The sequence below is a fragment of the Nyctereutes procyonoides genome, unplaced genomic scaffold (genome assembly GCF_905146905.1).
Source record: "Nyctereutes procyonoides isolate TBG_1078 unplaced genomic scaffold, NYPRO_anot_genome, whole genome shotgun sequence".
In the NCBI taxonomy this organism is placed as follows: Eukaryota; Metazoa; Chordata; class Mammalia; order Carnivora; family Canidae; genus Nyctereutes; species Nyctereutes procyonoides.
Window position 1 is genome coordinate 4,513,274 of NW_026575029.1, and position 12,552 is coordinate 4,525,825.

Genomic DNA, 12,552 nt, shown 5'->3' on the forward strand with positions numbered 1-12,552 from the left:
GTGACATATCAGATAAAGGGCTAGTATCCAAGATCTATAAAGAATTTATTAAACTCAACAGCAAAGAAACAATCCAATCATGAAATGGGCAGAAGACATGAACAGAGGGAGGGGCAAGATGGCGGAAGAGCAGGGTCCCCAAATCACCTGTCCCCACCAAGTTACCTAGATAATCTTCAAACCATCCTGAAAATCTACGAATTCGGCCTGAGATTTAAAGAGAGACCAGCTGGAATGCTACAGTGAGAAGAGTTCAGCTTCTATCAAGGTAGGAAGACGGGGAAAAAGAAATAAAGAAACAAAAGGCCTCCGAGGGGGAGGGGCCCCGCGAGGAGCCGGGCTGAGGCCGGGGCGAGTGTCCCCAGGACAGGAGAGCCCCGTCCCGGAGGAGCAGGAGCTGCACCAACCTTCCCGGGCGGGCGGAAAGGGGCTCGCAGGGAGTTGGAGCAGGACCCAGGAGAGCGGGGATGCCCTCGGGCTCCCTGGGACACTAACAGACACCTGCGAGCGCAGGAGAGTGCTCCGAGCTCCCTAAGGGCTGCAGCGCGCACGGCGGGACCGGAGCAGCACGGCGGGACCGGAGCAGCTCGGAGGGGCTCGGGCGGCAGCTCCGCGGAGGGGGCTGCAGGGCGGGAGAGCGAATCAAACAGCGCAGGCCCCGGAGCACAGGGCGCCGGGACACAGCCCAGGATCCGGCCTCCCCCTGGGACAGGCAGAGGCCGGGAGGGCCCAGGACAGTAAGGACGCTCCTGCCCGGAGCTGAGCAGATCAGCGGCCCCGCCCTGGAGCCTTCAGGCCCTGCGGACGGAGAGCCGAGAGCCCCGAGCCCCATAGTTCCTGCGGAGGCTGAATCCAGGCTTCCAGAGTTGCCATAGCAACTGCTGCTGTTCCTCCCTGGGTCCCACGGCAGCAGGCAGGGGCAGAGCAGCTCCCCCAAGTGCTGACACCTGAAAATCAGCACAGCAGGCCCCTCCCCCAGAAGACCAGCTAGACGGACCAGTGATACTCCCCCGTGTTCCAATACAACTTGTTTTTGGCCACTCTGCACTGAGCAAAATGACTAGAAGGAAAACCTCACTTCAAAAGAAAGAATCAGAAACAGCCCTCTCTCCCACAGAGTTACAAAATCTGGATTACACTTCAATGTCAGAAAGCCAATTCAGAAGCACCATTATACAGCTACTGGTGGCTCTAGAAAAAAGCATTAAGGCCTCACGAGACTTCATGACTGCAGAATTTAGATCCAATCAGGCAGAAATTAAAAATCAATTGAATGAGATGCAATCCAAACTAGAAGTCCTAACGACGAGGGTTAACGAGGTGGAAGAACGAGTGAGTGACATAGAAGACAAGTTAATGGCAAAGAGGGAAACTGAGGAAAAAAGAGATAAACAATTAAAGAACCATGAAGACAGATTAAGGGAAATGAACGACACTCTAAGGAAGAAAAACCTACGTTTAATTGGGGTTCCCGAGGGCGCCAAAAGGGACAGAGGGCCAGAATATGTATTTGAACAAATCCTAGCTGAAAACTTTCCCAATCTGGGAAGGGAAACAGGCATTCAGATCCAGGAAATAGAGAGATCCCCCCCTAAAATCAATAAAAACCGTTCAACACCTCGACATCTAATAGTGAAGCTTGCAAATTCCAAAGATAAAGAGAAGATCCTTAAAGCAGCAAGAGACAAGAAGTCCCTGACTTTCATGGGGAGGAATATTAGGGTAACAGCAGACCTCTCCACAGAGACCTGGCAGGCCAGAAAGGGCTGGCAGGATATATTCAGGGTCCTAAATGAGAAGAACATGCAACCAAGAATACTTTATCCAGCAAGGCTCTCATTCAAAATGGAAGGAGAGATAAAGAGCTTCCAAGACAGGCAGGAACTGAAAGAATATGTGACCTCCAAACCAGCTCTGCAAGAAATTTTAAGGGGGACTCTTAAAACTCCCCTTTAAGAAGAAGTTCAAGTAACTCTGAACGTGAATGGGCTTAATGACCCCATCAAAAGGCGCAGAGTTTCAGACTGGATAAAAAAACAGGACCCATCTATTTGCTGTCTACAAGAGACTCATTTTAGACAGAAGGACACCTACAACCTAAAAATAAAAGGTTGGAGAACCATTTACCATTCAAATGGTTCTCAAAATATACCCTAAAAACTACAGAACACTTCTGAAAGAAATTGAGGAAGACACAAAGAGATGGAAAAATATTCCATGCTCATGGATTGGTAGAATTAATATTGTGAAAATGTCAATGTTACCCAGGGCAATTTACACGTATAATGCAATCCCTATCAAAATACCATGGACTTTCTTCAGAGACTTAGAACAAATTATTTTAAGATTTGTGTGGAATCAGAAAAGACCCCAAACAGCCAGGGGAATTTTAAAAAAAGAAAACCGTATCTGGGGGCATCACAATGCCAGATTTCAGGTTGTACTACAAAGCTGTGTTCATCAAGACAGTGTGGTACTGGCACAAAAACAGACACATAGATCAATGGAACAGAATAGAGAACCCAGAAGTGGACCCTGAACTTTATGGTCAACTAATATTCGATAAAGCAGGAAAGACGATCCACTGGAAGAAAGACAGTCTCTTCAATAAATGGTGCTGGGAAAATTGGACATCCACATGCAGAAGAATGAAACTGGACCACTCTCATGCACCATACACAAAGATAAACTCAAAATGGATGAAAGATCTAAATGTGAGACAAGATTCCATCAAAATCCCAGAGAAGAACTCAGGCAACACCCTTTTTGAACTTGGCCACAGTAACCGGAGAAGGACAAACAGTGTATGTTCTCATTCATTTGGGGAATATGAATAATAGCGAAAGGGAATATAAGGGAAGGGAGAAGAAATGTGTGAGAAATATCAGAAAGGGAGACAGAACATAAAGACTTCTAACTCTGGGAAATGAACTAGGGGTGGTGGAGGGGGAGGAGGGTGGGGGGTGGGGGTGAATGGGTGACGGGCACTGAGGGGTACACTTGACGGGATGAGCACTGGGTGTTATTCTGTATGTTGGTAAATTGAACACCAATAAAAATTAATTCATAAAAAAAAAAGAAGACATACACATGGCCAACAAGCACATGAGAAAATGCTCTGCATCACTTGTCATCAGGGAAATACAAATCAAAACCACAATGAGATACCAGCTCACACCAGTGAGAATGGGGAAAATTAACAAGACGGGAAACAACAAATGTTGGAGAGGATGTGGAGAAAGGGGAACCCTCTTGCACTGTTGGTGAGAAGGTGAACTGGTGCAGCCACTCTGGAAACCTGTGTAGAGGTTCTTCAAAGAGTTAAAAATAGAACTCCCCTACAACCCAGCAATTGCACTGCCGGGGATCTACCCCAAAGATACAGATGCAGTGAAACACTGGGACACCTGCACCCTGATGTTTATAGCAGCAACATCCACAATAGCCAAACTGTGGAAGGAGCCTCGGTGCCCATCAAAAGATGAATAGGGGCAACCCTGGTGGCTTATTGGTTTAGCGCTGCCTTCGGCCTGGGGTGTGATCCTGGAGACCTAGGATCGAGTCCCATGTCGGGCTCCTTGTGTGGAGCCTGCTTCTCCTTCTGCCTGTGTCTCTGCCTCTCTCTCTCTCTCTGTGTGTCTCTCATGAATAAATATATAAAGTCTTAAGAAAAAAAGAAAGATGAATGGATAAAGGAGCTGTGGTATATGTATACAATCGAATATTACTCAGCCATTAGAAACGACAAATACCCACCATTTGCTTCAACATGGATGGAACTGGAGGGTATTATGCTGAGTGAAATAACTCAATTGGAGAAGGACAAACATTAAATGGTCTCATTCATTTGGGGAATATAAAAAATAGTGAAAGGGAATAAAGGGGAAAGGAGAGAAAATTAGTGGGAAATATCAGAGAGGGAGACAGAACGTGAGAGACTCCTAACTCTGGGAAATGAACAGGGGGTGGTGGAAGGGGAGGTGGGCAGGGGTATGGGATGACTAGGTGATGGGCATTGAGGGGGGCACTTGACAGGATGAGCACTGGGTTATATGCTATATGTTGGCAAATTGAACTCCCAATAAAAATGTCTTTAATAATTCCCCAAAAAATAAAAGTCCAGGATCAGATAGCTACACAAGTGAATTCTACCAAACATTTATTTTTAAAATTTTATTTATTCATGAGAGACACACAGAGAGAGACAGAGACACAGGCAGAGGGAGAAGCAGGCTCCCTGTGGGGATCCTGATGTGGGACTCAATCCCAGGACCCCAGGATCACAATCTGAGCCAAAAGTAGCACTGAGCCACCCAGGTGCCCTTCTACCAAAAAGAGTTCTCAAACTATTCCAAAATATACAAGAGGAAGGAATGCTTCCTTTTTTTTTTTTTTAAAGGAATGCTTCTTGATTTGTTCTACAGGGCTACCAGCATTACCTTCAAACCAAACTAGACAAAGACACTAAAAAAGAGGAAATTACAGACCATTATCCCTGATGAGCACAGATGCAAAAATCTTCAACAAGATTTTAGTAAACCCAACACAATACATTAAAAGCATCATTCACCATGATCAAGTGGAGTTTATTCCAGGGTGCAAGGATGGTTCAATACCCACAAATCAATCAACATATACAGCACTTTAACAGAATGAAGGATAAAGATCAAATGATCATCTCAAAAGATGCAGAAAAAGCATCTGATCAAATTTAACATCACGATAAAACTATCAACAAAGTGAATATAGAGGGAACACACCTCAACATAATAAAGACCAAATATGACAAGCCCACAGCCAACATCATATCCAATAATGAAAAGCTGAAAGCCTTTCTTCTAAGATTAGGGAAACATAAAAATGCCCATTTTTCCCACTTTTACTTAATATAGTACTAGAAGTCCTAACCATAGCAATCAGAAAAGAAGGGAAAAAAGGCATCCAAATTGCTAAGGAAGAATTAAACTGTCACTATTTGCAGATAACATGATACTGTGTATAGAAAACCCTAAAGACTCCACCAAAAAAAACAATTAGAACTAGTAAATAAATCCAGTAGAGTCACTGGATACAAAATTAACACACAAAAATTGAGGGCCCTTTTATATATTAATAGTGAGCTATCAGAAAGAAATTAAGAAAACAATCACATTTACAGTTGCATTAGAGAGAATAAGATACCTAGGAATAAATTTAATAAAGGAGGTGAAAGACCTGTACTCTGAAAACTATGAGGCAATGATAAAAGAAATTGAAGACAACACAAATGGAAAGATATACAATGTTCATGGATCTGAAGAAGTAATACTGCTAAAATATCCATACTACCCAAAGCAATCTATAGATTCAATGCAATCCCTACCAAAATACCAATAATGTCTTTCACAAACTAGAACAAATACTCCTAAAATTTGTATGGAACCACATAAGACCACAGAAACCAAAGCAACCTTCAGATAGAAGAACAAACCTGAAAGTATTACAACCCCAGATTTCAAAGTATATTACAATGCTAAAATAATCAAAACAGTATGGCACTGGCACAGAAGTACACACATAAATCAGTGCAACAGGATATAGACCCACAATTATATGGTTAATTAATCTACTACAGAGAAGGCAATTCTAGGAATTATGTACGTGAAAAAATGAAACCACTAATGCAAAAGAATATATATATACCTATGTTTATAATAGCAAAGACATGAAAGACACCTAAGTGTCCACTGATAAATGAAGATAAAGAAGATGTAGTATATAAACACACAAAAGAATATTACTCAGCCATAAAAAACAAAAAGAAGGAAGTCTTGCTGTTCACAATAACATGGATGGACCTAGAGGATATTATGCTAAGTGAAATAAGTTAGAGAAAAACAAGGGTCATATGATTTCACTTACATGTGGAATCTAAAAACAAAACACACTTGAAACAGACTCATAAATACAGAGAACTGGTGTTTTCTGGAGTGAAGGGGGATAGAGAGACACCACAAGTCACGGTGATGAACAGTACAGCACAAGGAATATAGTCATCAATTTTGTAGTTAACTTGGTGAAAGATGATGCCTAGACTTATGGTGAGCATTTATAATCTACATAATTGTTAAATCACTACGTTGTTCACCTGAAACTATCAACTATATCTCAACTAAAACTTTAAAAAATGTCATTACAAATTTTTTTTGGCATTTTATTTATTTATTTGAGACAGCCAGAGAGAGAGAGAGAGAAAGAGAGGGAGCGAGAGAGACCATGAGCATTAGTAGTGGGGTAGAAGGAGAGGGAGAAGCAGACTCCCCACTAAGCAAGAGCCTGATGTAGGACTCGATCCCAGGACCCTGAGATCATGACCTGAGCTGAAGGCAGCTGCTCAACCAACTGAGCCACCCAGGTGCCCTCATTACAAATTTTTTAAACTAATTGGCACTACATAGGTCATTCTTTTTCATTGCAAATATAAAGTAAATGGCCAGCAATTCAGAGGAATATTTTTTTGTAGTGGTATATTTAGATCACAATAATTCTTTTGGTAGATCATGTGAAGTGAAATGAAGACAATCAAACCTTTTTTTAAAAAAATCTTAAGTTATAATAGCTCCCCCTCCCCAAAAAAAGTAGATGAGAAAATTACCTCTTTACAGCTTTTAACAAAATTAAAAGCTTGAGTTTGCCGATGGAATAATTTCCAAATGGAGGGTGGTTCTTCTGGCTTGGACAGTCTTGGTCTGTATACCGAGGACAAAGGTTTCCTCTCATAACAAGATGCTCGTTCTTCAATTTGCTTCAGTTTTGCTTCCCATTTTCTCTCCATTGGTTTAGAAGTTAGACAAACGAAATTCTATCCCATGTAAGATTTCTATCAGTACTAAAACAAACAAGGACATCAATGTATTTATTTAGAATACATTGTCTTTGTAAAACTTCAAAACTCATTTCCTTTTTTTTAAGATTTTATTTATTTATTCATGAGAGACACAAAGAGAAAGGCAGAGACATAGAGGGAGAAGCAGGCTCCCTGCTGGAGCCTGATGTGGGGACTCGATCCCGGACCCCAGGGTCACACCCTGAGCCAAAGGTAGATAGATGCTCAACCTCTGAGCCACCCAGGTGTCTCTCAAAACTCATTTCCTAATGGTTATTTCCTTAACTGCCATATATTTTTTTTTCTTTCTGCATGAAATTTTAATATAAAATAAGAATGGGGCTACTTATTAGGTAGCTTTAGATCTTGGCTCTTCCATCTAACATTGCTGATTTTAGAAGTGCCCAAAGCCTTAAGTGCAAAATGTGGATCATCATCATCCTGAACACTTTATGTAATTATCACAAGGATAAATGTGATAAGACATAGGAAAACATTTTGTAAATTACAAGGCCTCAAGTAAATGTAAGTGATTTTTATATTATGGTTTTTATTATAAACACTTTATTGCATCAAGCACGATCTTGCCCAAGTAGTGCTAATACTTCAGCCATCATCTTGTGCTACTATTTATTAGTGCAGAGTTCATTTCTAGACACCACTGTGCAGTTCCCTTTTCTTCTGTTTCTATCCACTGCTCTTTTCTCCCAACACAACTGTTAGTTGGGAGAAAAACTCTGGTATAAATGGGACCTAGAATATTGGTTAGTCTTAGTTTAGAATGTCAATAGTAATCATAAGCTTGTATAAAGACAGGAATGAACAAATTTTAAAGTATGTTAATTTAATGACTGTATTTTTGTGATTAGTCAGAGTGAAATGACAGGTTTTTATTTTTAAGATTCTTATTTATTTATTCATGAGAGACACAGAGAAAGAGGCAGACACATAGGCAGAGGGAGGAGGCTTCCTGTAGGGAGCCTGTTGCAGGACTTGATCCCAGGACTCCGGGATCACGACATGAACCAAAGGCAGACACTCAACCACCCAGGCATCCCAAAATGACAGTCTTTTAATTCTTACTTATTAATGACACGTGTTTTTGTTTGCACACAATGCTTCCATGTTAGCCACGCTAAGGTAAGAGGGCCAGGCAATACTTTTATGATTGGGGATTACTGTTGCTTCCAAAAAAAAAAAAAAAAAAAGGATAGGTTTTTAGAAAAGGAGAAAAGCTTCCATCATAGGTAAATAATGGCCACAAAATCTCTGCCATTCCTCCCATCAAGAGATGCTAAGTCCACTCACTGACTCTGTACTTGGCCACATGACTTGCTTTGGTCAATGTCACATCAACAAAGTGAAGCAAAAAGAGGTGTAGTAAGAGCTTTTGCACTGGATTTGGCAATGCTGGAGTCCTGATCTGAGACTCATGCTAGTACTCTAGTCTCATTGAGGAAAAAAGGACATCTGGAGAAGAACCAGATTGATTATCCCAGCTAACAGCCAACACCAACTATCAGGTATGTTAAGACATTTTGGATAATCCAGACATCTGAATTCAATGCATAAGATAGCCTGAGTGAGTTCAGGTAAGATCTGCCAAAGACCTGCCTAGTTAACCCACAGAACTATACAATTAACTTTTTTTTAAGGCAAGAAGTTTTGGTCTGGTTTTTCACACAGAAATCAATAACTGATGTAGTCTCCCTCTTCATTCCTATCACCTTCATTAGTAACATCATAATTTATCTATGTAGAAAACATATATATTAGCTTTTTAAAGTGAAATAACAATATAGACTGAGGCATTCAAGGGAACAATTCCTATTTACCTTTGACAGTGCCTTTCCAGTACTTGTGCTTATCAGGTTGATAAATATTCTCTTGAACTTTTGCAGAAAACTTTGCAACACAAAGTCACTGGCATAGGAGATATTCCCGGGAAGAAAAAATAGGTTCATCCTAAAAGATTGAGATGATAAACTATCATGACACTTAGAGTTCACATTTGACTTCAAATATATCAGACCTAGGAAAGATTATTCTCTCAGAGTTATAACAAATCCGCGTGAAAATAGTAAACCAAGAAATAAACATATTTCTAAAGATGTCAACATAAACTTTATAACAGATATGCCTAGGAACAGAATAAAATTTCACTGGAATTGAAGAGATGGGATAATTTTTAATGAAATGGCTTTTTCAATACAAAGTGACATGGAACTCTGGATTGCTAGATTCTGAGTATTCAGTTTATTTTAATCTGCTTCACATACAGACAAAAATCCTCTACACTTAGACATCTAAGTGAGAAACTGTTTTTTTTCTATGAAATGTATTAACTTTTAATAAAGCCCACTGATAAGTTAGTGAAGGAAATAAACACAGAATGCAATTAGGTATGATTTGTAGCTCTAGTATCTAACCAGGAACTGTCTGGGAATAACCCCGTGGATGTTCACACTTCGTGACATGGACATCAGGAAAATTTTTGATTTTGTAAAAACTATTGGTATGATCATGGGGAGTATGCCATACATGAAAGTCCCGGAGACACAATGCAAAACCAGTCTGACACTTACTGGACTGAGGACACCACGGTGTCAAGAGAGAAAGAAGAGGAATTCAATATATGTTATGCCCTCATGTTGTCTGCACTGTTCACAAATTGTAACAGCTGGGTTGAGGGTTAGATGACAACTGGGGGCAGGACTACTGGAGCAGGAGGGTTGAATGACAAAAACAAAGGAAATGGAGACCAGGAAGGCATCTGGCATTCTGGTTTTGGACTATCATATCCTACCCTCTGGGATAAAACACAGGTCATCATTTTAGAAATGCTTTTAATTCCTGGTGGGGAAAGACTGTTGTCTTTTATAGAACTGTACATAAAAAGCCCCTTTTCACATAGGGACCTGAACTATTTTTTTTTGGTAAGTTTCCAAGTTCCAAAGAAAAATATGTTTCATTTTAAAATAGTAGGTTTAAGAGCTCTGTTATTTCTTTACATTGTACCACAATGTTACTTTCTTTTCCTTTTTTTTTTTTTTTTTTTTTTTTTTTTTTTTTTTTTTGTCAGATGAAACTCTAGGGCCAAAGTGAGGCTTGAACTCACAGCCTCAAAGTCAAGAGTCACATGCTCTACCCACTGAACCAGCCAGATGCGCACCCCCTCCGCCCAATGTTCTTTCTTAACATTGCATTTAACCATGTTCAATACCCATTTTACAACTAAAGGTGATCAGGGCTAGAAAAAAGGCTGGCTTAGTCCTTCTCGAGGAACTGTGGTGGGAGAAGAGGCAGAGGGAAGGAGGCAGAGAGATGTCACAGCTAACTTGAGCAGGCCTGGTTTCCCTAAGTTTATGCCTAGACTTGCCCAGCTCCGACACGTGATGGCCTGAGTCCCAGAAGCAGCTGAAACAGACGGCACGTGCTCCATGATTCCCGGCTTCTAGGGAACCATGGTTCTCCCTGGTGCACTTCCAGCTTCCGTTTCCTCTTTTGTCTATCACAAGTCCACTCCTATTCCCCAAGTCCAACTTGTCCTTCTGCCCTGAGAACTGATATAACAGGATTTAGTGTTTTCTGGCATCTATGTCCCAGTCCCAGGATTTAGCAACGTCCTAGTATTTGACAATATTTTCTTAACATAATCTCCTTTATGGCCTTTTGGAATACATGGATACTACTTCTCCCACTGCTAGAATAGTCGTTATAAAGTATGTGATCAAAATTCATTTATAGTGCAGCCCTGGTGGCTCAGCGGTTTAGCGCCGCCTTCAGCCCAGGGTGTGATCCTGGAGACCTGGGATGGAGTCCCCCATCGGGCTCCCTGCATGGAGCCTGCTTCTCCCTCTGCCTATGTCTCTGTCTCTATCTCTCTCTGTGTGCCTCCAGTGAATATATAAATCTTAAAAAAAAATTTAAAATTTATTTATAGTAATATTGTTATATAAGAGTACATCCCAGCTGAGTAACACCTGAAGAAATTAAATATACTAATTGAATTTTTTTTCCCTACTTTGGTCGTTTTGCCTCTCTATGCTTGAAAAGAAGTAACTCAGATGTAAACCTCCCAAAAATCTCCATGAGGGATAAGAAAACATAGGGTGGTATATTATTCTTTCCTAGTTCCCTCTTACTACCATCCCCACTGGGTACCCCCCCCCCCATAGCCTAACTCTGCCAAACTAACCTCCCTTAAAACCAGATTGTTAACTTTTCATACCAAGGCTCATCAATGATTCACAACATCACTCGATTCACACTTTGGTTTACCTCAAGAAGTCCAAACTCCCTCCAGAATCTGGACCAGATTCTAAACCACTTCACGTTCTCCAGAACCTAAACCACTTAATCATTTTATTTCTTAGTGTTCAGCCTCTGCACCAAATGAGCGCTAAGGACTGCGTCCCGTCCTTGGCTCACTACAATCTTCCCCCCCTTGCATGTATATTCCTCTCACCTGGAATGCCTCACTTGCCTTTCCCAAATTCTTCTTCCCCAAGGCCCCAGATCAAAGTTCGCCACTTCCGAGACGATCCTGTAACAACAAACGACTGGATTCGGTCAGAAGACATGGCCTCTAGCCAACCACTTTACCATGATAAAACTTCACTAGATTAATTAGTATCATTTGCAGGAAAACAGAAAACTGCTGCTGCTGCTTTAACTCAAGTATCATTTTGGCAAGAGTTTCACCCAAGAAGGGTGTGAGCATCCCAATGGGGGTGATAGGATGCCTGTGACTATACCAGCACCTTCCTTAAAAATACCTGCATGCTGGGATCCCCGGGTGGCTCAGCGGGTTTAATGCCTGCCTTCGGCCCAGGGCATGATCCTAGAATCCCCGGATCGAGTCCCACATCGGGCTCCCTGCATGGAGCCTGCTTCTCCCTCTGCCTATGTCTCTGCCTCTCTGTGTCTCTCATGAGTAAATAAATAAAAAATCTTTAAATAAATAAATAAATACCTGCATGCTGAGCCCCCTGGGGAGGGTTTGCACAGGATCCTGTTCTTCAGTTTTACTGCAGAAAAAGGCCTGCCAAACACACTGGTCGTTCTTCTCTCAATCTGGGAGAGATAAAGGCAGGCCCAAGCCTGGAAGCCAAATCTGATTTCGGTATTTCTCTTTTTAGCAAAAAGCAAAAACGACGTAACTTTCTTAAACCCGTGGAGGGATTGGGATTCCTGCCTCCAAGACTTGTTGAAAGGATAAAATGAGAAAATGTAGGGGCCCCTGGGTGTCTGCCTTTGGCTCAGGTCATGACCCCAGGCTCCTGGGATCAAGCCAGCTCAGAGGGGAGCCTGCTTCTACTCTCTCAAATAAAGAAATCTGTAAAAAAAAAAAAAAAAGGTACTAAGCATTCACCAAAGGGCTGCCACGCATACTTAACGATGTGTATCTGTGTACAAACTACAGCCCCCGATTCTTAACCGAATGGGTAGAAAAGCTGGGGGCGAGGCTAGTGCCCAACGTGGGTCCGGGCCCTGGAAGGACGTCCTGAACCTCTCGGAACCTCTCGACCTCTGATGCGGAATTTCGTGCTCGACTGTGCTGACACACTCTTCTAAGAAAACAACTCCGTGCTTGCTTTCGGGTGTGCACGCAGTTCGTGAGCCAAAACAGGCGGGAAATCCGCAGCGCAGGGAGGACTCCGGGGCGCGGGGGGCGGGGCAGGTAA

General features: G+C 41.8%; 1 protein-coding gene across 3 annotated transcripts in view; it reads right to left on the minus strand.

The window, feature by feature from the left end:
* Positions 1-11,961, minus strand: part of PRIMPOL (primase and DNA directed polymerase) — a 54,074-nt gene extending 42,113 nt beyond the window's left edge. For 2 of the 3 annotated variants that reach the window (XM_055315686.1, XM_055315684.1), the window contains exons 1-4: positions 11,841-11,961; positions 11,334-11,411; positions 8,701-8,830; positions 6,635-6,868 (exon numbers count right to left, since the gene is read on the minus strand). In XM_055315686.1, the coding sequence (XP_055171661.1) occupies positions 6,635-6,814 (180 nt within the window). In that variant the 5' untranslated portion in view covers positions 6,815-6,868; positions 8,701-8,830; positions 11,334-11,411; positions 11,841-11,961. The remainder of the gene's footprint in view (positions 1-6,634; positions 6,869-8,700; positions 8,831-11,333; positions 11,412-11,840) is intronic. The other variant, XM_055315685.1, reaches the window with a different exon arrangement.
* Positions 11,962-12,552: the final 591 nt, after the last annotated feature.